The 24886-nt window shown below is 49.7% G+C and overlaps 3 protein-coding genes across 11 annotated transcripts in view; all 3 read left to right on the forward strand.

Annotated features, from left to right (window-relative positions):
* The first annotated feature begins 1334 nt into the window (after positions 1-1334).
* Positions 1335-11682, forward strand: LZTS3 (leucine zipper tumor suppressor family member 3). 6 transcript variants are annotated; one of them, XM_037812022.1, is made up of 5 exons: positions 1335-1473; positions 6369-6588; positions 7103-7579; positions 7894-8757; positions 9112-11682. In XM_037812022.1, exons 3-5 carry the CDS (start codon positions 7121-7123, stop codon positions 9811-9813), a joined length of 2025 nt encoding a protein of 674 aa, XP_037667950.1. In that variant the 5' UTR covers positions 1335-1473; positions 6369-6588; positions 7103-7120; the 3' UTR covers positions 9814-11682. The 6 variants fall into 6 exon arrangements, with proteins under 6 accessions (XP_037667950.1, XP_037667951.1, XP_037667949.1 ...); XM_037812023.1 differs by having other exon boundaries at positions 6369-6526; XM_037812021.1 differs by lacking the exons at positions 1335-1473; positions 6369-6588 and adding an exon at positions 6674-6925 and having other exon boundaries at positions 9112-9185; positions 9285-11682.
* A 2285-nt stretch (positions 11683-13967) lies between these two features.
* UBOX5 (U-box domain containing 5) overlaps positions 13968-24886 on the forward strand; it is a 41489-nt gene continuing 30570 nt past the window's right edge. For 2 of the 3 annotated variants that reach the window (XM_037811371.1, XM_037811374.1), the window contains exon 1: positions 13968-14069. The gene's annotated coding sequence lies outside the window, so the exon portion shown is untranslated. Of the gene's footprint in view, positions 14070-16983; positions 17082-24886 lie in introns of those variants that run through there. The other variant, XM_037811373.1, reaches the window with a different exon arrangement.
* FASTKD5 (FAST kinase domains 5) lies at positions 13974-23633 on the forward strand. Of its 2 annotated transcripts, none has more exons than XM_037811369.1 (2): positions 13974-14069; positions 20893-23633. In XM_037811369.1, the coding sequence occupies exon 2, from the start codon at positions 21083-21085 to the stop codon at positions 23369-23371; it is 2289 nt and encodes a 762-aa protein (XP_037667297.1). In that variant the 5' UTR covers positions 13974-14069; positions 20893-21082; the 3' UTR covers positions 23372-23633. The 2 variants fall into 2 exon arrangements, with proteins under 2 accessions (XP_037667297.1, XP_037667298.1); XM_037811370.1 differs by lacking the exon at positions 13974-14069 and adding an exon at positions 16950-17081.

The following is a 24886-nucleotide window of genomic DNA, read 5'->3' on the forward strand; positions in this document are numbered from 1 at the left end:
GTAGAAAAACTAGAGCCTAAAAAACTGGCAGTGATGTAGAAACACCAGTTAAACATAAGATTAACAAAAACCAAAAACTATGATTGAAAAAGAGGATTCTGTGGCATAAAACAAAATACCATACTGAATCAAATGGCCAAATGTATGTGTGAGGGCGGCAGGCTAGAAGACAGAAAGACATAATATTTCTCATTACATAAAGAATATATAAATAAATGATTTCTTATTGACTTTAATAATTTGTGAACTATAAGCTTTATTTTTATTTGATAAACTTAAAGGCAGCCACCAGGAGGATTAAAAATCAGCTTTCTGCCTTGCAAATCGCTAAAGAAAATAAAAGCAAATATAGAAAAATTCACTAAACAGGAAATAGCGAGAAATAAAAACTATAAAATCGGAAAACATAAGACCAAGCATATCAGTGTTATAATAAGAGATATAATGGATTAAACCCCAGCCGAGAGGAGGCTCTGCAGTTTTCAGGACACTCTGTGCTTCTTGGGCTGTGCTAATGCAGAAAATTCTGCCAGGCTTGCTTACCCTATTCTAGGCTAAGGTCTCAACTCAAGGCAGATCCCCTTCCTCCCGGCATCCCTTCCAGATTGCCCTGGGCAAGTGAGCACATCCCGCACGCGTGTGCGAAGCTGGCTCTCCAGGTTGGAGACGAAGACCCCCACCTTCTTTCCTCCTACCCCCGGAGGTAGCTTGGGGGCCGGGGCCGGCCTCCTGCCAGGAGCGGGATACGGTGCAGGCACTCAAACCCTGCAGATTATAATGTATCTTTTTCTCTTCGCCCGCCTTCCCCCACGGGCCGCGAGCCTCCTGGAGCAGGAAGTTCCAAATCCTATCCGTTTGAGGACTGACGGAGCCACGGCCCCTCGATACCACCCACGGGCCCGCCTGCCATCCGGGCGCCCCGGCGGGTCTTCCTTCTGCGGTTTCGGGTCCACCCGCCACGGCTCGCCCCGCCCCCACCTTGCAGACTTGTAGGGTATCAAGGTGTCCGCTGGGAGCCCGGTTCCGAAGAGCCAGAGCAGGAGAGGAATGGAGCTCGGGGCTGGTCATCTGGAGCCCCTTCCCCAATCCAGAGGGGCTTCTCCCCCTCGCCAAGGATGTGGGCTTCAGGGTGGGCGCAGCCCCTCTGGATTTGCTGGAGAGGAGACTCTGGGAGCTGAGGAGCCATTGAGACTGAAGGGTCCCGCGCGAGGGCAGGGACCCAGTGGAAAAGGGGTTAAGGCACGGGTCCCGCCCCAGCCCAAGGATTGGTGGCCTCAGGGGGCGTGGCCGGGGGCGGGTCCGCGTTTGCCGCAGCCGCGGGTGGGCGGGGCCCGGGCGGAGAGCGGGAGGGGCGCCTCGCGGAGCCGGGCCCGCGCCGCGCGCCCAGCCGGGCGGGCTTCGGGCTGCGCCAGCTAGCCGGGCCGGTGGCACCCGCTCCGGAGACCCCGCGCGGTAGCTCCAAGCAGCTCACGAGTAAGTGAGGCGGGTCCACCGCGGTGCCCTTCCCGGTTCCGGGCGGCCGCCGTGCCCCACTGCACCGTGCGGCGGGTCCCAACGGACCCCGAGCTGGGGAGGGGGCGCGTCCCGCTGCTGGGGTCCCGAGGGGGAGGGGGATGGAGATGAGGCCGATGATGTCATGGATGCTTCGCGGGGCCTGGGGGGAGGTGGCGGCCGGAGGGGGTGCGGCTCGGATTATGTCACCTCTTTCCTCAGCGCCCCGCCCCCCGGTGCCGCACGCGTTGGTGGGGGGCCCTGAGAGGTGCGGGCGCGGTTTCCCCCTCAGCGGAGACCCCCAGGCATCTGTTCCTGACTGCCTTTGGCTGGGGTCTCTGTTGGCTCTGCGGACCGTGGATTGCTTGTGAATGGCGATGCTCCCCCCACCCCCCGCGGAGGCTCGTGTGTGCACGCGCATGTGTGTGTGCTGGGGCGGGGGGGTGAGGGGGGAGCGCTGTCGGCCCCCTCAGTCCTGAAACACGCGCTTCAGCAGAACCAGGATCTAGGAGATGGGCCCCTTCCCCCGCCGGCGCCCACGCCGCCAAGGGAAGATGGATCTCTCCTCACACATCCCAACCAAGAAGTTCTGGAGACCTCTGCACCCCAAAATCCCTAAAACGCCCCCCTTTCTTCCCTCAGACCTTCTTCCAGGAAGCCCTTCCTGATTTTCCTGCCGGATTCATTGCCCCTTTGCATTGCTGCTAACTAGCATTCCCATATGCATTCTCCCAGCATCTCTTCGAGGCCAGCTCCCAGAGACCCCCCAGGACTCTGCCGTGTGTGCCCCTGGGATGCCCGTGGACCAGCTCCCAGGAAGCCTCAGAGCAAAATTTTACCCGGCATGGTCTGAGCCAAGTGCTCCAAGAGCTCAGGGAATCAGGGCCACTGTCCTGGGAGGGAGCGTCTGGACTGGTCCTTGAACATGTATGATGGGCACAGAGAGCTAAAAAAAAGATTGTGTGTGGAGTGCAGAGGTGTTCAGGTCAGGGGAGATAGGATAGGGCAGTGGAAGAGGTTTACTGCATGCTCTGCCCTGGGTCTGGGGGCCAAAGGAAAGCCAGGCATTTTACTTGTTAAGGGTCCTGCAAGGTAGGTGGAAGAACCCGCCCGAGGTTAAGAAAGGTGAAATAACCTGCATGATGTTCATCCCTAATCAATTGAGATAGGATTTACACTTGGAGCTGATGCCTCCAGAACTCCGCTTCTGCACTTGGCGCCACACATGGAAGGATTTGGGTAGAGCAAGGACAAGATTGGCTTTGCCCTTTTGAGTCCCCTGGCAGCCGCATGGGGGAGGGAGTGCAGGGGAAGAAAGGCCAGTGAGGAGCCCCTGGCAAGGGCATTGGCAGGAGGGGCTGCTGAGGGCTTTAGGAGGAGGCCCTTGGCTGGGCTTAGGGCCTCTGAGGCCCAAGAGAAGGGTGGAGTATTCCTAACTTTGGAAGGGACACAGGTGGGGACAAGCCAGAAAGACACTGTGGATTCAAGGGGTCTACCTGTGTAATCCCCAGGTGGAATCCATTTGGCCCCTTTGCTGACCTCTAATACTGTATGTAATGTCCCAGGCACTGAGGGCTGATGGGACAGAGATAGAGGCAGAGCTGGGCAACAGATTGTCATCTGGGGTTGGTGAGCTGACGCCTTTGCAGACCATGCTTGGTTACCTGGGGCAGTTTAGGATCCTGACCCACAGATGAAGCTCAAATCCTTCCCCTGTCAGAGAAACAGAGAAACCTATCCACCCCCTTGTCCTGGTCCTGCCAACTTCCCACTGGGGTTTTGAGGAGAGAAGCTGCAGCAGCCCAAACTTGGGAGAGGCAAGGGGCAGGGAACATTTACATGAGGTTAAACATGACAGGTTAGAATTATGGCAAGAAGCATTTGGGGGAGCAAGGCTCCCGAGAGAGCTGCTGTGGATTGGGCAGTCAATGATCCCCAAGTCGAGTATGGGGCAAGGGGACTCAGGACATCCTGGGACCTCATCCAGGACTCCAGAGTCCAAGCCTGGCTGCTGACCACACACCCTCGGGGGGAACAGTGGGACAGAGTGGCATATGACCAGCCCCAATCTACGGTCAGATTCTCCTTTCCTGGATCTTAGAAAAGGTGGTGCTGCATATTTGTACTGTACCTTACAGTTTACAAAGCACCTTCCCAAATATTATCCCCTGTCATTCTCATGATCAACATGATTCCTTCTGGGTTTTTCTCCTGTCCACACCTGGGCTTCTGGCCCAGCCCCTTACTGCTTGCCTAGATCTTTAATCTCACCCTCACTATTGGTGCCTTCCTTTGGCGTATCAGTCACACTCAGGTTTCTACTATGTTTAATTTTAAGGTAAAAAAGGAGTCCTTGGGTCCCAAGACCTCCTAAAATGACTGCCTTCTTTTTTAGCAGAGAATTATCTCATCTCTGTCTCTGTACCCCTCTCCCTCTGTAATCTGGTTTTGCCTGTACCACTTTCCTGAAACCATCCTGTCAAAGACACCAGTGATGCCCCCACCTGTCAAATCCAGAACACACCTATCCATCCCAATTTTACCTTTCTCTTTTTTTTGTTATTACAAAGTATATATATATAACATAAAATTTGCCATTTTAACCATTTAAATGCACACTTCATGTTACGCTACCTTTACCACCATCCGTTACCTAAACTTTTTCATCACTCCAAATAGAAACTCTGTGCTAATTAAGCAATTACTTCCCATTCCCCCTTTCCCCCTGTCCCTGGTTGCCTCTAAGCTACCTTCTGAATTCACTTATTCTAGATAGTTCATGTAAGTGGAATCATACTATATTTGTCCTTTTGTGTCTAGCTTATTTCACTTAGCATAATGTTTTGTACGTTTGTCCATGTTGTTGCATGTATCAAAACTTCATTCCTTTTTATGGCTTTTCCATTGTATATGTGTGTGTGTGTGTGTATACACACCATGTTTTGTTTATTCATTCATCTCTCGATGGACACTTGGGTTGTGTCTACCTTTCGACTATTGTGAAAATGCTGCTATGATCATTGGTGTACAAGCGTCTGTTTGAATCCCTGCTTTCAATTCTCTAGGGTATATACCTAGGTGAGGAATTTCCAGGGTAGCCCCTTTCTTTTGGACACCAGGGACTGCCCCTACATTCTTGAAGCCCCCCTCCCCCCATCTTGGCCCTTAGGGCCCACCTCCTTCTGGCCTCCTTCCTGCTTCTTCCTTCCTCCCAAGCTTCTGGGGACTCTGCAACCCTAGCTCGATGCCAGGTCCCACCCACACCAGCCTTGGATGCCGAGACCTTAGTCTCTCCAACCAGTGCCTGAAAGGAATCTTCCTCTGGTCTTCCCAAGAGCACTTCTCTGCCCCAGACATTTCCCCCCGGCCATATTATGTGGGTCACACCCACCTGCCCCAGCCCACACTTCTCCCTCACCCCACCCCTGGAAGCCCATCTGCACCAGGTCTGGACTGTTCTTCCTCCCTAAACCCGGCCAGCCCTTTCCGCTGATTCCAAGCCTTAGGCCACACAGCCTCCATCCTCCCAGGCTCCCTACTTTAACCTAGGGATTGTAGGAGAAGGGGGCCATACTTGGGGGTGGTTTCTGGGCTGAGGGTCTAACAGGCTGGAGTATGCTGGGGTGAGGGCAGGCCAGGACTAGGGTGAGGCAAGAGAGGCACCTAGGGTGCAGAATTTAAGGTGGCACTCACTGTCAGGGTCATGTACTTACTGATCCTGCACTTAAATTGCACCTAGGTGCCTCTCTTGTCTGACTCTAGCCCTGACCCCTGTGTGGGGGGACAGATTGGCCAGTGCTTCAGAAGAATGTGGCAAAGTGCTGGTCTCACTTGTGGGGACAGACACCGAGAGAACGGAATTCTACAAAGGCAGTGGACTAGCTTGGTGGTGAACTTCCCTACCACCTAGGGCTGTAAATCCCAGCGCAGTGGCCAGACTTCTGAGGTACAAGGGGTTTTGTCAGGCCCGGTTGATTTGAGACCTGTTGAAGGAAGGACATAGCATTAGAAGTGGGCATCTGCCTAGAAGACTGCTTGCGGAGCACTCAAGGACCCTGGGGTAGCCACCTGGACCCCTTCCCCTGGTAGGGACTGAAGGCTCCCTGCCTGGTCTCTGGTGGGAGTAGAGCTTAAAGGCCGGAAGGTCGCTGTCTCCCATCTCCGGCGCACGTTTTGGAGCGTCTACACCGCGGCAGACACTGTCTGGTGCCCTTGCCCGGCACGATTATTGCGGATCTGGGGCAGGTGTTTCCCGGTGCGGACTTGAGACAAAGGAACCAGGAAGCGGGGCCTCCCTGAGCACAGGTAACCCGAGGCTCTGCTCCCATGGGCCGGCCTTGGGGGGAGGAGAGGGGGCGTGCGCCCACAGAAAGGGTGCAGAGGACTTCACGGACAACTGAGCAGGGTCAAGGTCCACAGGGAACTGGGGAGGGGCGGGAGGGGGCGGTAATCCGAGAAGTCTTCCCGGTGGGAGCGAATTCTTAGCGGGGTTTGGCAGGCGCCTCGGGGTGCGGAGGCCCCGCCCACCTGTGGGAAGGGCAGGCGGGAGGGAGGCCCCGCAAGCGCCCAGCGCCCAGCGCCCGCGGCCTCAGCGAAGGTACTGACCTTGGGAAGGGCCCCCCCCTCGGCCCAGAGCCCGTGCGGCGGAGTCGGGAAGACCTCCCGGAGGCCTCTCTTGCCACCTGCTGCCGCAGGAGGCGAGGCGTGCCCGAGCGGCGCCCACACGGTGCAGGGTGCAGGCGACCTAGGTGCGCGCCGCAGCGGCAGCTCCCGCCCACCAACACTCAAACCCGCTCTTCTCTCCTGCGCCCACCGCCCCGGGGCCTGGCACGTGGCAGCCCCCTCAGGGTAGTTTCTTCATTCCTCCCATTCCGCAGAGGAGAAAACTGCGGCCCGGGATGGCTCAGTTGTCCCATCCAAAGTCACGCAGCTGCTTCGAGCGGAGACCCGACTGCGGGAGTGAGGCACATGGCCCCTGCAGACCGGGCTTCGGAGGGGCCCAGGCTTGAGGATACATCGGCCCGCCACCCCTCAGGCAAGGAGAGGAGCCTGCGTGGCAGTGAGCCTCCACTTCTGCCCTTCACTGCAAGACCCTAGGTTAGGGGACCCGGAAGGACCCCCACCCTTGCCCACATTTTTTTTTTTTTGGCTAGAGATGGGTTTCTCTCCCAACCCTAACTTTTGGAGTTCCCTATTGGATTTAGGTACTGCTGCCCCCTTCCAACCCCATCTCCCAGCCCATGAAGTTAGGACATAGGGGCCCAGATGAGGATAAAGAAACTCTAAGTTCTGGGGGTTGCAGAGCAGAACTGGGGGAGTCACTGATTCTGGGAGGTCCATGGAAGAAGTGGGGTTGAAGCAAGGATGGAATGCATTCCAGGCACTAGGAAGAGCTGAGCGAAATGCATGGTGCCCAGGGGGTGGGCTTCATCAGGTGAGTAATGGTAGCCCCCACTTACCAGACTCTCACTCTTACCCCAACCCATTCCTTCACCCTGAGTGCCTGGGAACTCTCATAGCCTTTGTTGGGAAGGGGCAGGTTTAACAGGCTGGGGTTGTGGGAGTGGCGGTGGGGTCTGACCTGTTTCTTTCTTCCCACCTGTTCTCACAGTGCCCCACTGGCTTAGTCATGGCGAAGCTGGAGACACTGCCGGTGCGCGCTGACCCAGGGCGGGATCCCCTCCTGACCTTTGCCCCACGGCCCCCTGAGCTCGGAGCCCCAGAACCCCGCCTGGCCATGGGCAGTGTGGGCGGTGGGGTGGCCCACACCCAGGAGTTCGCCATGAAGAGTGTGGGCACCCGCATGGGGAGTGGGGGCAGCCAGGGCAGTTTCCCCGGCCCCCGCAGTAGCGGCAGTGGGGCCAGCAGGGAGAGGCCCAGCCGTTACCCCTCAGAGGACAAGGCTCTGGCCAACTCCCTCTACCTCAATGGCGAGCTGCGGGGCGGTGACCACACAGATGTCTGTGGCAACGTGGTGGGCAGCAGTGGGGGTAGCAGCAGCAGCGGCAGCAGTGACAAGGCCCCACCTCAGTATCGTGAGCCCAGCCACCCACCCAAGCTCCTGGCCACCTCTGGCAAGCTAGACCAGGTCAGTCCCAGGGGCCTGAGACCCTCATAGCCTTTGCCTGGGGGGTGGGAGGCAGCCCAGAGAGGAGGGTCAAGGGGCCTTCTTGAAGGCTGGGTTGTAGGGGCAAGGAAGAAGGGTGGGCTGGGAGCCAAGTGCAGCTGGTAGGTCCAGGACAGACAGAGACCTGGTTGGGGGGGTCCATGAGGTAGAGACCCAGATGGAGGACCCCAGGATGGAGATCTCATGGGAGTGGGAGGTGGGGCAGGGCAGTCTTAGCTGGGGAGAGGCTAAGGCCCCATCCCATACCCACTCCCCCTTTTTGTGCTTTTGTGCAGTGCTCAGAGCCGCTAGTTCGACCATCAGCTTTCAAGCCCGTTGTACCCAAGAACTTCCACTCCATGCAGAACTTGTGTCCCCCACAGACCAACGGGACCCCTGAGGGACGCCAGGGCCCTGGTGGCCTCAAGGGCGGACTGGACAAGTCTAGGACCATGACCCCAGCAGGTGGGGGTGGGAGCGGCCTCTCGGATTCAGGCCGCAATTCACTCACCAGCCTGCCCACCTACAGCTCCAGCTATAGCCAGCACCTGGCACCCCTTAGTGCCTCCACCAGCCACATCAATCGCATTGGCACTGCTGGCTATAGCAGTGGCAGTGGCGGCGGCAGCGGTGGTGGGGCAGGCTACCAGGACCTGGCAGCCTCCGACAGCGGGCGGGCCTCTAGCAAGAGCGGGTCGTCCTCATCCACGGGGCGGCCAGGCCACCTGGGGTCTGGGGAGGCCGGAGGCGGAGGCCTGCCCTTTGCGGCCTGCTCCCCACCCTCGCCCAGCACGCTGATCCAGGAACTGGAGGAGCGGCTGTGGGAGAAGGAGCAGGAGGTGGCAGCTCTGCGGCGCAGCCTGGAGCAGAGCGAGGCTGCTGTGGCCCAGGTACTGGAGGAGCGGCAGAAGGCGTGGGAGCGCGAGCTGGCCGAGCTGCGGCAGGGCTGCAGTGGGAAGCTGCAGCAGGTGGCGCGCCGTGCCCAGCGTGCCCAGCAGGGCCTACAGCTGCAGGTGCTGCGGCTGCAGCAGGACAAGAAGCAGCTGCAGGAGGAGGCGGCCCGGCTGATGAGGCAGCGGGAAGAGCTTGAGGACAAGGTGGCCGCCTGCCAGAAGGAGCAGGCAGACTTCCTGCCCCGGATGGAGGAAACTAAGTGGGAGGTGCGGGCTGGGGGGCTTGGGCCTTCTCCCCCTGTCTCTCTTTCCTTCTCTCCCTTTGGAGAAACCCAGGGCAGTAGCCCACCACCCACATAAGGGATATGAAAGGAGTAGGACAAAATCAATTAGTAGTGTCTGGAGGACCAGAGACTTGCCCCTGGGCAGTGTGAGATGGCACTGCTTGATTAGCCCTGCTGTCCTGAGTCTAGGGAAGGGTATCCCATGTGTCACTTCCATTCAGTCTGATGAGCCTCAGCCCTGAAGAAGGTTCCACTGGGGCTAGATAAGGGGGCTGGGTTGGGGGTAAGCAGAGCCCTGTCTTGACCCTGGCTTTTTCTCTCACCTGTCCCTGCCCAGGTGTGCCAGAAGGCCGGGGAGATCTCCCTCTTGAAGCAGCAGCTGAAGGACTCCCAGGCGGACGTGTCGCAGAAGTTGAGTGAGATTGTGGGGCTGCGCTCGCAGCTGCGGGAGGGCCGGGCCTCCCTGCGGGAGAAGGAGGAGCAACTGCTCAGCCTGCGGGACTCTTTCAGCAGCAAACAGGCCAGCCTGGAGCTGGCAGAGGGCGAGCTGCCCGCGGCGTGCCTCAAGCCGGTGCTGACCCCCGTGGACCCCGCCGAGCCACAGGATGCGCTGACCACCTGCGAGAGCGACGAGGCCAAGATGCGCCGTCAGGCTGGAGTGGCTGCCGCGGTCGCCTCCTCGGTTTCCTTGGACGGGGAGGTTGACGCTGGAGGGGAGAGCGGGACGCGGGCCCTGCGGCGGGAGGTGGGGCGACTGCAGGCCGAGCTGGCGGCTGAGCGGCGAGCCAGGGAGCGCCAGGGCGCCAGCTTCGCCGAGGAGCGCCGCGTGTGGCTGGAGGAGAAGGAGAAGGTCATCGAGTACCAGAAGCAACTGCAGCTGAGTTACGTGGAGATGTACCAGCGCAACCAGCAGCTGGAGCGCCGGCTGCGCGAGCGGGGGGCCGTCGGGGGCGCGAGCACACCTACCCTCCAACATGGCGAGGAGAAGAAAACCTGGACCCCCTCCCGCCTCGAGCGCATTGAGTCCACAGAAATCTGATCCCCATCCTGGGCACATGGCCTTCTGACAAATGCCCTGTCTAAAGGCCTGAGTCTCTGGTGTCCCTCTCCTCCATCTCTTCCCCGTGTCCCGGGTATCCCTAGACCAAAGAGGTTCTCAAAGCAGCCGTGACCAGGTTACCCCCACCCCGCCACCTCTGGGTTGGATGCCCCTCCCAGCTCTACCACTGCCCTGTTGGGCAGCCCATTCAGATCCTCCAGTAGGGGGAGGGTAGAGTGAGGGGGCGATGAGGAAGCCAGGCAACAAGGGAGCCCATGCTCCCTTTCTTGACATCCCCCTTTTGGAGATGGGGGCAGCAGGCCTGCATGGTGCCCCAGCCCCCTGTGTGGGCCTGGGTGGCTACTGTTGGCCACCTGGTGTCCAGTTGTGCTCTCTGTGCTCACCTCCTCGGCCATGTAGCCTGTGGGGGTGTGTGTGTGGTCTGCCGAAGCTGACAGGCCCCAGGGCTCCTGGCCCCTTGCCTTGCAATTTTTTCCCTCCCCATGCAGGTTGGCAGGGCAGTGGGAGCAGATGGCCTGCCTGTGGTTGAGAGGGCTACCTGCCCAGCCCCTCCCCCCAGGGCCTCTTGGGCTCAGGCCTTAAAGCCTGGCCTGGTCCCTAGTGTGTGTCCATATGTGTGTGCTGGGGTGGCTGGGACTGGAGGCACGGTGCCCAGGGAGGATTTCCCTCCATTCCTCGGAAGGGTCACCTGGAGGCTTCTCAGCTCCACCCTCACCCTTCTGGCCAGGATCCCACAGGGCCACAGCCCCACCTGCTTGTCTCACCCCATACCCAGGGCCACTGTCCAGCTCTAACAATATCTGTTAATTGCTACCTGCCTCAGGCACTTCCCTCACCCAGTTTTAGAGGTCAGGTGGGGTTCTGCAACATCTTCCTGTGTCTTCCCCCACTCGATTCCTCCCTCCTCCTGCTTTCATGCTCAGAACTTCATCGTCCCAGGCTGTCTCTTTCCCAAAGTCTTACCTTTTCTTCCAGTAGAAAATTCTGCTTGACTTCTGGTGCACTGCCCACCTCCAAGCTCTGCTGGGCCCAAGTCTGAGCCTGATGCCCTTGTTTTGGGGGATGGATGTGATTGCCCTTAAAAATGAGGCTGGCCTGAGAGGAACACTGCCCCCTTGGCTCAAAGGGCCCCGAGATGGCCCAGTGTTTTTCCAGAATAGGCCTGGCATGGCCATCGGTGGGGATTGGGACAGCCAATGTCACTCCCTTCTTTCTCTAGGGGCCCTCTCAGAGTCCAGCTCCCCAAGGCAGGAAGGGAAAAGCAAATTTCTAATTCACCAGCAATAAAAATTGGAGGAGGCTTGGCCCTCAGTCCTCATATTTCTCTCTTTTTCACTCTTTCTTCCTCCCACCCCCAAGACTGGGTTTGGGGGAGCAGGGTGGAGAGAGCTGGCAACTACTGTGAGCAAGTTCCCCAGCCCCTGACCAGCCTCCTCTCATGACTGGTGACTGTTTGATGAGCTGTGCATCCCCCACAAAATCAGGAGTGCCCCTCTGTGTGGCCTCTACCCCCACCGCGCAGCCCCTCCCCTCACCAGGTCCCTGAGCCTGGGGGAGGCCATGCTGGCCACCACTGCCCAATCTACTCACCGCTGACTGCACCTGCCCCAGAACCTAGACCTGGGCCAAAGGGGACAAGTCAGTAGAAAAAAAAAAAAAAATAATAATAATACATATATATATATATATATATATATATATATATATATATGAATAGACTCGGCCTTTGGGACTTCCAACCACAAAATAAATTATATATAAATATATATAAATATATAGCTACCATATGTGATGGAAAGACTTTTTGTTTTCCTTTCCCAAAGAAATAAAATGGAGAAATTCTCTTGAGTGGCATTCTTTGGCCTGGTTGTGTCTTTGCAGGTGTGGGAAGTGAGGCCTGGGTGACAGGGTGATGTGAAGGGCAAACCTGGAGTCAACAGATTTCTGAGAGGTGCTCACTAGGCTGGTCCAGGAGGTCTGATGCAAAGCCCAAGCTCCCTGCTTTGCCAGAGAGGAATTGAGTCTCCTTGTTTCTGCCCTGTGGAGCTTTCTCTTCAGCTCAGACTACAGTCAAAAGAGTTTCAAGCTGGTTCCAGCTCAGAATCTAGACACCCGCCTGCAGGCCAGAAGGCATGTGACATAGGACAGCGAGATGCAGCCTGCAGCAGCTTGAGTCACCTGACAGTGTTTGGCTGATGTTGAGGGCAGAAAGATGCAGAAACGAAGGATGAGTTTGGGTTTGTAATTAGTGCTGCAGAGGAGGAGTTGTCTTTTGGGGGTAAGTACTGTCCTTTCTGACGAATCCTTCCGCCATCCTCACAAAGCCCCCGTACCCTCCCCCCCAAGTCAAGAACTCATTTTGCTACAAGTAGCAAACCTGATACATAGGACCTCAAAGAGCAGTTTATTTTTCCTCACCTGACAAGTCTGGAAGTCAGTGTCATAGATGTTGGTTGACTGACTCCCACTCTCTTATCCTTAACATGTTCCCTTCTTGCCAGAAGGTGGCTGCCACAGCTCCATGAAGGGATTGGGGCATGAAAGTAAGGATGTCCCTTTAAATCTTGTTGATGAGTTCTGAGTCACATAGCCCTTCCACTTCAAGGGAGACCAGGAAATTGAGTATCTGGCAAAGATTCAGCCCCTGAGGTTGGGCTCTCTGCTTTTTCTGGGTTCTGCTGATGGTAACCTGAGGCAGAGGGAAGAGCAACAGTGTTTGCCTTGGTCTGGCCTGAGTTAGAAAACTCTCCCTGAGCAGGACTGTCAGTGGTCTGGGGTCACAGGAGAGCTGTGACCTCCATAGAGCTCAGGAGTTGGAATGCCAGGTTTGCTTCTTGCAGGTAAGTGTCCTCCCTATGTTGATTTTGTCTCCCTGACCAGATGATGCCCCAAAGGAAGCATCATTTCTCCCACTTGGCCCTTAGGATGGGTGGACCAGTAGCAAAGGCACTAACACACATGGTATGAAGACCCTGACAGGCAGCTCTCAGGTGCCCCAGGGATGGCAAGCTGGGGCCAGGCCTGTGCAGAAAGTCTTGGTAGAGTCTTGTCCTTGTCTATTGTAGTGATTTGAAGCAGTTATGCAACCCAGATAAGACCATGTTCTTTTAATCCATTCGTGTGGGTGCAGGCCTATTGTAGGTGGGACCTTTTGATTAGGTTATTTCAATTGAGGAGTTGCCCCAAGGTGGGTCTTAATCCTTTTACTGGAGTCCTTTATAAGAGATGAAACCCAGAGAGCTCAGAGAAGCCCCAGAGAAGCTGAGACACAAGGAGTCACCTACAGAACTGAGAGAGGAAGCCATTGAAGCCAGAAGCTGAAAGCAACAAAACCTAGGAGAGGACAGGCAGATGCCAGTCATGTGACTTCCCATGTGACAGAGGTGTCCCAGATGCTGGCAGCATTTCTTCAGAGAAGGCATCGTCCTACTGATGCCTTAATTTGGACATTTTCATGGTTTTAGAACTATAACTTTATAAGCTACTAAATCCCCATTATAAAAGCCTACCCATTTCTGGTGTGTTGCATTCCTGCAGCAAAAGCAAAACACCTATTTTCTACAAGGATTCAGGTATGAGCCCCCCCATTTGGGGTCCAAATCCTGGAGAAACAGCTCAGACCTGGGTGGCCCCACCCAGGGAGATGGATTACCTTGACTATATCAATCCACCGTAGCTCTGGCCCCTTCAAGCTCCAGCTCCTCACATCCATGTCTCCGAACTAGCTCACCTATCCATCACTAACTCCTCTCCTGAGAGCACTGTACAGATACATTTTTATTATAAATGCATTATAACCTTCAGCATACAGTTGAGAAACTAGCCTTGGAGAAGTGATGTGGCTTCCCCAATGTAATGAACCTCGAGCGGCAGGGCAAGGATTCGAACCCAGACCTCAGCTATTCAATCACTTCCAGAGCGGTCCAGCCACGGCAGCATTTACTCTCCGCAGGTCCTAGATACGCCCCTCTCCCTTTCCCCGCCCCCGTCCCCGCTCCCGCCCCCGCCCCCGCCCCGACTCAACAGCAATGTCCTCTGACAGAAAGCGTCCTTGGAGAAACGCTGATAGCGTCTTTTGAGCCTCGGCGGCACCCGTCGCTCGCGCAGCAGGCGGAAACTGCGGTCAGTTGACCGGAAGAGGGGCTATTAGACACGATTGTTTCTGGAGGTGTCGCCGTGTTGCGGCAGCCGGCAGATTTTGGGGCCCTGGGAAAGTCCGCGCTCGCCAGGCTCAGGTGAGTGGCGGCGGCCGAGTCGGAGGTCGCGACAGCCGTTCCCTACTCTCGCGGCCAGCCTAGGACTCGGCCCACGCTTCCCTCTCCCGGATTCGGCCCAGAGCCAACGCGCGCTGTGGCCCAGCTCAGCGCTGCGGCTTTTTATCGCAGTCCCGGCTCTCGGAGAGCCTTGGAGACCCCCACCATTCCGGAGTTCTGTGACCTTTTGACAAGCAACTTATCTGGACCTTGATTTTCTCTTTGTGTACTTGGCTTACAGAGCTGTTGTGAGAATATAGTGAGGTATTCTGCCGCATCTCTTTGCACAGTTTGATGGACATGGGAATCAGAGATCTGGAGAGTGTGATTTTGTAGGTCTGTGTTAGGGTCCGAGATTCAGCATTTTTAACCAGCGCCCAGATGAGGCTTATGCCGCTGCTCCGCAGACCAGATTTTGAGCAACGAGGCCTTACAGTCTTTTTAGTACCTGGGACGGACTGTATGGTCAGTGTCGATCAATATACACACTTCCCCCAGTTTTAGCAGTTCCTGGTTGCACAAATCTAACTAAAGGTAGTATTAATGTCCCCTTTCTTTTTCTCTCCAGGGATAAGAAAAATAATTATCCTTTCTCTTTGTGCACAAATCATGACACAGCTCTTTTGTCGTCACTCAGTTTGCTTTGGGCCAGCTTATACCAGCTACGTTCATCAGCTTCCATTCTGTGGAGCTGGGAGCCAGGTGCTTTTGCCCTTAATTTTGTGTTTTGTGCTCCACTCATTTATTGCTGAAGCCTAAATTCATGCTTACTGCACTTCGGCATATCTCAAGGACTGAATTATAGAAGGCTCTTCCTTCAGACTAGATAAGAGCCATCTGGGTAAAGGCACCTAGTTGTGGGTAGTAGGAACAGCTGCCTTTCTAGAAATGGGTCCTGCAGCTCACTATCCCATATGATGATAGGCAAGTCCTTGAAAGAATTTGCTACTGCCTGGTAGACTAAAATAAATCTGAAGATACAGTGCCACATATTACATCTTAGAAGGTAAGGCTTTTGGGATTATTCAGGTCTAGTTTAGTTGTCACTATAGTTCTCTTCCCCATTCATTGTTTATTTCCTGGTCTCTAGCAAGACCTTATCATTCATCATGCAAATTCTGAAATTCCTCCTTTGCTTGTCTGAAATACTGTGCATCCTTGAAATCTGGGAAAGCCGATAAAACCAAGTGTTTGGTTGAGCTAACTGTGGTATGTACTTGAACTATTTATATGGGAATTTTCTCTCATTACTGTGTGGGCACACGTACTCCTCTCTGCCTGCCTGGATTTTGTCAGTCCTCTAGTAGTCCCATTTAGATGGCCTGTGAGGACATGAGTATCTGCTCCCTATTATATCTGCAGATTTTCTAAAGACAGAGTTTTATGAAACCGTTTAAGCAGTGGCTTTAACAGATTCCTCTATGGGACTATCAAACTATATCTACCCGTGCCCTTCTTGCCTTTCTGATAGGGGAATATTAGAGTCTTAGATGGGGAGGGAAAGGCTATATAAGCTGAAAGTTTCACAAATGATTGTGACTTGCTGTTTTCTCTCCCATAAACATGGAAACTAGAGCAAAATGGAGGGGATGGGTGGCTAGACGATTTTGGTTTGGTTTAGCTCTGTTGGTAATACATTTTTTTTTCATTGGAGAAGTTGTGGGTTTACAGAAAAATCATGCATAAAATACAGAGTTCCCATATACCACCCTATTAACATCTTCCATTAGTGTGGTACATATGTTAAAATAGAGAAAAACACATTTTTATAATTGTGCTATTAACCTATAGTCTAGGATTTACCTTACGGTTCACTATTTGTGTTGTTCAGTTCCATGGATTTTTTTTTTAATTTATTGCAGTAACATATATACAACCTAAAATTTCTCCTTTTGACCCATTCAAATATAAAATTCAGTGCTGTTATTTCATTCACAGTATTGTGCTGTTTATGGTATCTTAACTGAAATGCCTTTGCCCTGGTGCTTTACCTTCATAGAACTTCGTAGACTCCTCTTTCATAGGTTCTGCCCCTCTGTGGAAACGGAAGCACAGAAGAGAAGAATCCTGTTACCATTTTCATAAGCTAAGTCCTTATTGTCTGTCAGTCTCTGAGCCCTCACCAGGGTCTTGAGAGCTTTTGAGCTCTGTAGATTTTGCAGCAGGAGATTGCAGCACCTAGATAAAGTTGGGTGGGTTTTTTTTGGTAAATTCTCAAGGTTACTCCACAGATTATTTGCTGAGACGAAAAGGGGGTTCGGGATATTCATTTATTTGTAGCAGTTTTATTGGGACCAAGAAGGGTTAAACCTCTATCAAAAGAAGCAGAAATCAGAATTGAGGGACAAAGTGGCTGGTAAATTGAATATGCTGAGAGTGTCATCCTTAATCCACAGTTAGCATGACTGCCTTCCTCTAACTTCTGGACTGTAGTTTAAAACAAAACTATTTATCCTTACTTAGACCTGTAACAGGAAGATGGAAAGGTAAGATTCCTTGTTCCTGTGAACTCACAACATGCAGAGTGGTTTGGGCAGTGCCTTGCAAAATAGTCTGGGTCCAGCACTCTCAAGCTCAACTCTGGTTTTTTAGGGCCCCTGAAGAAGAGATGGGGAGGAGCATATACCTGGGGTGCTTAAACTTGGAAAGGAGCTTTGTGAAATGATCAGAAGTTTCTGAACCTGTAGAGGAATCGGGAGTTATTGATTGGGCTGCTCATAGTGTTCTGTTTCTAGCTTTCTTATGGAATCTCTGTGACTTGGGAACTAAGTCTCTCTTAGTTATATTTTTTTCTCTGCTGAGCAACACATCCTGACCTCCTCTCGTTTGCATTGCCTTTTCTCCCCAGTGTTTTACTTTACTGGTTCTGTTCCTTTTCTTTTCTTTCCTTCTCCATGGTACTGAAGGCCCAACTTCTGAACTGGTCATATTTCTGACCTGTAGGTGTACATCTGGTGTTCTACATAGTTACTCTAAAAGTTGCATGGTGAAAAAGTAAGTAGCCACTGTTTGCTATTTGCATTTTGACTCTGCATGCTTCTAAGATTCCTTATTTTGTCATCATTTCTGTGACTGGGCATCCATAAAGAAGTTGTATAGACGGTAAAAAGTACTTGCACTGGAAGTAACTTTTCAACATTTTCCTTGAATATTAAGGTTATTTTTTCTATTCATTGATTGTCTTCTTGAAGAATACCTTAATTTCCTTTTAGTACATGCATTCTGCAAATTTAATTTTTGTCAAAGTTATACACATATCTGGTTTAAAAGTCAAATAGTTTTAACAGAATGTGTAACACTAAGTATCAGTTCACTCCCTCCTCTACCTTCATTTTTGTTCCCTAGAGCCTCTTTCAATTATTTATCTGTTTCTTTTGGTATTTATCAGTATATTTCTAATACCTTAATTGTGTTGCTCTTTATTGATTTTTCCAGTTTTATAAATAATCTTTTGACTTCTATTAAAGGTTCTAGGTCTCTTGTATAACGACCTAACCTCTCCATACCCTTCTTCCCCTCCCTCTATCCTCCCAGTACAATTTGATCATAATTTTGAGCTAGGTTAATATTCAAGGTTTATATTACGAAGATTATATAAATATTTTTCACAGCTGAATAAGAAGTATATTATTTTCTGACTTAACTTTTTTGTTTGCCCTGGAATTAATCATTTTTATGGCTGTTGTTGGCTTGTTTTGTTTTTTTGTTTGTTTGTTTTTGTTTTTGCCTACCTATCACTAGTTTATCTCCAGATTATCCATTAAAAGTATAAATCTCCTCTTGTAGGTGACATCAGTCTCCTTCAGCTTGGATTGGTTTCTCTCTAGGTCTGCTCGCAAGGCTTGTCCTGGGCTCTTCCTTCATCATTATCCTGGGGTTTCCCTTTGCTTCTCTACTCTGTTGGAGCCCTTAATTTTTTGATTCCATATTATCCCGCTTGCCACATTTCAGACTTTCATTTATGGTAGCTGTCTTTACTCTGATATTGGGGATACTGCCAACATATTCCTTAATGTAGATTTAAGTTTTTTTTAAGACTTTTCTTTTTTCTTTTTGTAAGCAGTATAGACTAATTATAGTGAGATCTAGAATCCCAGACTTCAGAGGTAGGAGGGGTTTTTGAACTCACCCAGTTCTAATCTTTCAGCAATTTTGTATGTCAAGCTCTGTCCGATCCCTTGGCTCTGTAACCTAGAGCAGATTTCTTAATTTTGTAAAGTCTCTTTTTCCTCATCACTAATATGGGGGTAATAAACTGACCTTACAGGATGGTTGTAGGGGTTGGAACTAACGCAGTTAAGCAGCTCATACAAGGACTGGCACAGAAGAGGTCCTAAGACAATTGTAGGTCTTATTTTTCCCATCTTGGGACTTAGCCTGTATTTTTGCTAATCAAAATGAGCCACATCAATTCAAAACACTAGATCTATGCAGGTCGAACATTGATGTTCCAGGAAATGATTCTTCTGTTCATTTCAGGACATGCACAGTAATTTCATTAAGTACTATTAGGTAATATTAATTGTCATAATTTTAATTTTTAATAAGCTTTAAAATTAAATTAATCCTTGTAGTCTACTGTATTAACAATTTTAACCCAAATAAAAAGGGAAAAAGGTTAATTTATCTAAGATATAACAAAAAGTCTCCTTACAAAGAAGCTATTTAGTTATTTTCCTTTTCCATAGGTACATTTTGGGTGATGGCACTAGATTGTGTTCTACTTGTTTCATTGAATATTTGTGTGTATATTTCCTCCCCATCCAGCCACACACTTACTCTGTAAACTGGCCTTGTCCTATTGGATGGGGATTTGAGTTGTTTTCAGTTTTTTGTTCAGAGTAACAGTTATTTTGTAAAAAGTCATTTTTTTTGTTTGTTTTGTTTTGTTTTTTTAGTTATTTCTTATGTTATGATTCCCAAGGTGAGATAAAGGACTACAGATTTGAACAGCTTGTGGCTTTATTTGCAAATTGTATTAGACTAAATTTAGATTCTGGGTTCCAAAGCAGGTCTTCTTAAAAGCCCTGCTCTGTCACCCAGTGTTCCATTACCTGTTATCTCTTTGGTTCCCATCATGCTTGTGCTGCAATATTAGTTGACATCCCATGTAAATCTTTCATTTTCATTTAAATATTGAAGAAAAATAAAATTATTTCAGTACTATTTTCCTAACTTTTAAAAAGCCGGTCATCTGCATTCAATAGGAATAAACCAATGATCTTCATAGCAGTGGTGAGCAAACTTTTTCTCTGAAAGGTCAGCAAGGAAGTATGTTGTTTTGCAGGCCTTACAGTCTCTGTCACAATTCTGCGCTTGTAGTGTGAAAGCAGCCATAGGTAATGGCATGGCTGTGTTTCAATAAAACTTTTCTTACAGAAACACGGGGAGGGCTAGATTCGGCCCCTGGGCTGCTGGTCTATACTATCTAGATCCATACTTTGAAGCTTGGTGGGGAGAATGGTCCACAAGCCACAGAGAAGCGTCAAGTGAATAAAAATTTAGTGTGAAAGAATTCTGCTCTGGTTTCCAAAGAAATTAGAGCATACGTTCCTGCCACCCAGAGAGGCCTCTGTAAACTGGGCTACTGGAATAAGCCACTGGCCTGTTCTTCAGTCCCCTGGCTTTAGTAGTTTTGCTATGGTCTCTGGAAGGAAGGGGCTGACAACAGCATTGGGCAGGCATTCCAGAAAATCATTCTGGCACCCTGTAACCCTCATGGGATTTTCTGCAGCAACAGCCCTGCCTGGTTCAATAGTTGGCAACTCATCCCTGGGCCTTGCATGTCGTGCTTCGGCACTTCTTAAGTGAAAGGGAAGAGAATAAGCTTCTAAGGATAGCAAGTGTACTGCAGAGTCAATTTCTCAGGTTTCTACCATGGGAGAAAAATGAGAATTGTGATGCTCAGGGGTGGGATAAGAAAGTAATCAACACCTGACTCACTGAAAGCATTGCTAATCCACCTCACCTAGCTGCTTCCTTTGTTTGTCAGCAGGGCATTTGTATGAATTGTCATTCCCTGAACCCTGAGCCCAACTTTGAGATGCTGTTTGCTTCGCATCCAGGAGTTGGCAGTGAGCAGGGCCTCAGCTTTTGCACCCCATCCCCCACAACTGGTTGTTTTTCAGTATACTTCCCAGTTTTAAGTATACTTCCAGTTGCATGGCTACTCTGTGATAGTGATTCCAACTCTATTATAGTCATCTTTTGTGGGCCTCTTCTAAACGGTGTGGAATATCACAACATTAGAGCGACAGAATTCTGTAATTAAAACTTTAGTGCTCTAAGAACAGGGAGGGTCATTGTGGGTATAATTACTTTAACCTTATATTAAATCCCACTTTTTATTTTGTGCTCTTAGCATGGCAGCTTTTACAAACTTTCTGATTCTCCAAGTGGGATCCTTATGCATTGAGATCAAAGAGAGAGAGTGAGTTGCTCACTTTTGTTCCCAACTTTCTTTTTGGAAATCGGCCTTCCTCTCTTCCTGTTGATAGTTAGTGGAGCAACCATCTCTTCTCTTACCATCACTACTTCCCTTCTTGAATGAAGGAAGTTAGACCAAATGGAGAGCCTCTTCCCTGTAAGAACTGCCCGGTGCTACCCTAGTTTGGGGTTTCCCTGGCCTTTATGCAGGACATGTGGAGTTTGTACCTGATATAAGCTGACTTAGATGTGGTTTAGGCATTCACTAGCATTGAACTTGAGTGGACAGCAGTACAGTTTTAATCCATTTCTTATAATGTATGAATTTTGGTATTGTGATAGGTGGAAGCCACTCATTGTTCATCTACCCTTTTTTCAGTATTTGGCACCAATTCTGGCCCAGTCATTTGTGGTCCGTGGCTCTTGTGATATGCTGAAGATTTCCAGGCAGTTTCTGTGGAACACCTCCCCGTCCAGCTCTAATCAAGCACCATATTAACAAGAAATGGCCTGGTCAGATCTGTGAGGACTATATTCTGATTGCCAAAAAGATCAGTACTGACACCAGAATGGCAGCCACTCTCAAGCTGTTAAAACCTCGAGTGTTTTGTAATCCTTTTGCCTACGCCGCAACCCAAAGTGTGGCATATTGGAATGTGGGAAGCAGTACATGGCGTGGCAGACAGGACCCTCCAGAACACAATAGCCCCTGCCATCCTGCCAAAGAAGTTGAGAACATTTGTAGCACCTCCTCTTCTCGGAGGATCCTGACAACCACCAGGGCCCTCTTGGATTTGGAATTCAGCAAGGCTTCTGTCTCTAAGACCCACCCATTGCAGCTGAGCTCACCAAGGACCTTGAAAGTTGATGAAGACGATGTGGAAGCCTTTGATTCCCTTGAAGATCCCCGAGTTTTTCTACAGCTAAGACCGGAGTATCAGCTTCACAGCTATAACAGATCTGAGACTTGTCAGGTTCTGCCTGTTTCAGAAGGTGATCTAATTTTGCACAGTGTCACCATTTTAAAAAAAAATCTCCAGCCCCAGATTATTGTTGATTATTTCTGTAAGCTGAGCTCTTTGCCTGCAGAGCAGCATCCGGATTTGCTGTCCAAAACCAGCTTTGTTTTGCTCTGCCAGCTGAGTGTAAAAAACATACAGTTCTTTACTGCCCCAGATCTGATCAGTATTTTGAAAGCTTTCGTCGCTTTAGGAATCCCTCACTCCCACCCAATGTTAGATGTGTATGAAACCAAATTTTGCCATCAGGTGTGGCAGATGAACCTGGATCAGCTTCTCTTGGTGGCTGACCTCTGGCGGTACATGGGCCGCAGAGTACCTCGCTTTTTAAAAATCTTTTTTAGTTATCTTAATTTACACTGGAAAGATCTTTCCTTACCCCAGCTTATTCACTTAATTTATATTATAGGTGAAAATCGGCAGGTGCCCCAGGACCTAATGCAAAAACTGGAGTCATTGATCCTCAAGTATATAGATTTGATCAATTTAGAGGAGGTCGGTACAATCTGTTTGGGATTCTTTAAATCAAGTAGTAGTCTCTCTGAATTTGTCATGCGGAAAATTGGAGACTTGGCTTGTGAAGACATGCAGCATCTGAGTAGTCATGCCTTAGTGAATATTCTTAAAATGTTCCGCTTCACTCACATGGCTCACATACATTTCATGAGGCGATTTGGACAGATTGCGCCTCAGCGAATTCCTTCCCTGGGAGTTCAGGGTGTCATGCACCTGACTCTTGCTTGCTCAGCCTTACGCATCCTGGATGAAGGAGTAATGAATGCTGTGGCTGCTACTTTGCCTCCTAGAGTAGCACACTGTCGAAGTAAAGATGTTGCCAAAATTCTGTGGTCATTTGGAACTCTGAATTATAAGCCGCCCAATACAGAAGAATTTTATTCTAGCCTGATAAATGAGATCCACAGAAAGATGCCTGAATTTAATCAATACCCAGAACACCTGCTCACCTGTCTGCTGGGCCTGGCATTTTCTGAGTACTTTCCAGTAGAGCTCATCGATTTCGCTTTGAGTCCAGGGTTTGTTAGGTTAGCTCAGGAGAGTAGTAAATTTGAACTCATTAAGGAGCTGTGTACTCTTGATGGTACAGTTGGCATTGAGTGTCCAGATTACAGAGGCAGTCGTCTTAGTTCTGATCTTCAGCAAGAAGGGTCTGAAATGCTGTGGAATTTAGCAAGGAAGGATATGACCGCAAAGCCTGAATTCCTAGAAGCTCTTTTTTTACTTGAATCCATGTTGGGTGGGCCCCTATACATCAAGCACCATATGATTTTGCCTCATACCCGATCTTCTGACCTAGAGGTCCAGCTTGATGTCAACATGAAGCCATTACCATTTAACACGGAAGCCAAACCAACTGAAGATGTAGCCAAATTAAGACTTAAGCATGTGGGACTCAGCCTTACAGATGATTTGATGAATCAGCTATTAAAAGGGAAATCAAGAAGGCGTTTCCAGGGGGGAATTGAGACAGAGATTGGGCAGCAGCCCATGGAGTTAGAGAAGAATGCAGCCATACACTTGGGAGATTCCCTTTGCGATAAGGCAGACAGATTGGGGGCCATGGAAATGGCTGGCTTGTGTCCTCCAGCCTGCCTCCAGACCCCACGAGTGAAGCTGGCTGTTCAGTTGACAAACAAGAACCAGTATTGCTATGGTTCCAGGCATCTGCTTGGACTACACAACATGAAGAGGCGGCAGCTGGTTCGGCTTGGGTACCGTGTGGTAGAATTATCCCACTGGGAATGGCTCCCACTGCTGAAACGAACTCGCTCAGAAAAGCTAGCATTTCTCCATGAGAAAGTGTTCACCTCTGCACTCTGAAGGGTGAAATATAAGAGAAATATAAGTATTTCTACTTATAAAGACTTTAGGTGTACACTGTACCAGGTGGTGTGAAACTGATAAAAGCTAGAATGTTGGTTTGGTAATACAGTCATCTGTTGTGGGGATTTAGCTGTGCTCTCATCTGTGGCAGATTGGAACTAGTTTAAGTAACTGAATTTATTGTAACCTGATCCAACTGTACAAGTTGCTGCTGATTTGTGCATATTAACTCCTAGGCAAATAAACATCTTAAAATGTTTGGTCAAGTCCTATTGCATTTTTCTTTCCCTCTTTGCCTACCTTATCTCATGGTTATTTTGAGTTTTTACAATAAAAGTATAGTCAGACATTGTCTAAAGCCAATTTTTAAAAAGGGGTTTTCATATACTTGGTTTTAGAAATACAACTCTTTTACAGCTTCACTTACATTTCAGGGTTTTCTCCCCTGTGTGTGTTTTCTTCACACCCTCTAAAATTAAAGTCCTTGTCATTCATGTTTAGATGTGGGTCTCTTTGTCTTATTTCTTGGTTCTTCCTGCTTAAAGAACCATTTTAGAATTAGCAAGCTTCCTTTTCTCCATTTCTAGTCTTATATAAACTTTTTTCCCCTGGGATATTTTCTTCCTGAAATTGGACCTGGGAGAGTAGAATTTTATGAGTGGTTGTTGGTCCAGTGATTCCCATATCTGGAGATAAGGCAGAAGGTTTTTCATGACAAAATAGCTCAGATGAGGAGACATGTTACCTCTATAGAAGAAAGTCCAGTGGGCTTCAGGTTTGGTTGATTGCATTATATCAGAGCCACAAGCTCTTACATGTGTAAGAAGCACAATATAAGAAACTTTTGTAAACACTGTGGTCTCTGAGAATTTCGTTTAAGGGATCTGTACATATTCAAGACTGAGAATTACTGATTTAAAGACGTTTAAAAATTTTTCAATTTACCTTTGAATAGGTACTACAATAGCATAATTAAAAATGTATTCAATGAAAAGGCTTCCACCCACCCATTTCCCTGTCTCACAGTCCCCTGCCAGGAGATAGCTTATGTTACCAGTTTCTTACACATCTTTCCAGAGTTATTTTTCTGAATATAGAAGGAAATAAATGAATGTTTATATATATATATATATATTTATATGTACACACACACACAAACTTTTTAAGTGAATACAAGCACTAATATATTTTCTTTTTGTACCTCTAGAAACTGGATCTTTCATTTTTTTCTCTTCTACATAGCTCACAGTGGACAGTTGGAAAAGCCTGGGCATTTTTTTCGTTGTAAGAGTGGCTTGGCGGCACAGCTGGAGATGGGGGACAGAGATAGTCCTTATCACAAGGAAAATGCCAGCAGTAGTGCCTTCTGCTGAAAAATGTTGCATCTGACTGGTAGTATTTTGTTGATGGGAAGACTGTTTATTTGTGTGTGTTAATTTTGTACTCAGTGACCTTGTTAGATTTTCTTATTATAATAGTTTTTCAGATGATTCTCTTGGGTTTTCAGGTATT

The sequence above is a fragment of the Choloepus didactylus genome, chromosome 19 (genome assembly GCF_015220235.1).
Source record: "Choloepus didactylus isolate mChoDid1 chromosome 19, mChoDid1.pri, whole genome shotgun sequence".
Taxonomy (NCBI): domain Eukaryota; kingdom Metazoa; phylum Chordata; class Mammalia; order Pilosa; family Megalonychidae; genus Choloepus; species Choloepus didactylus.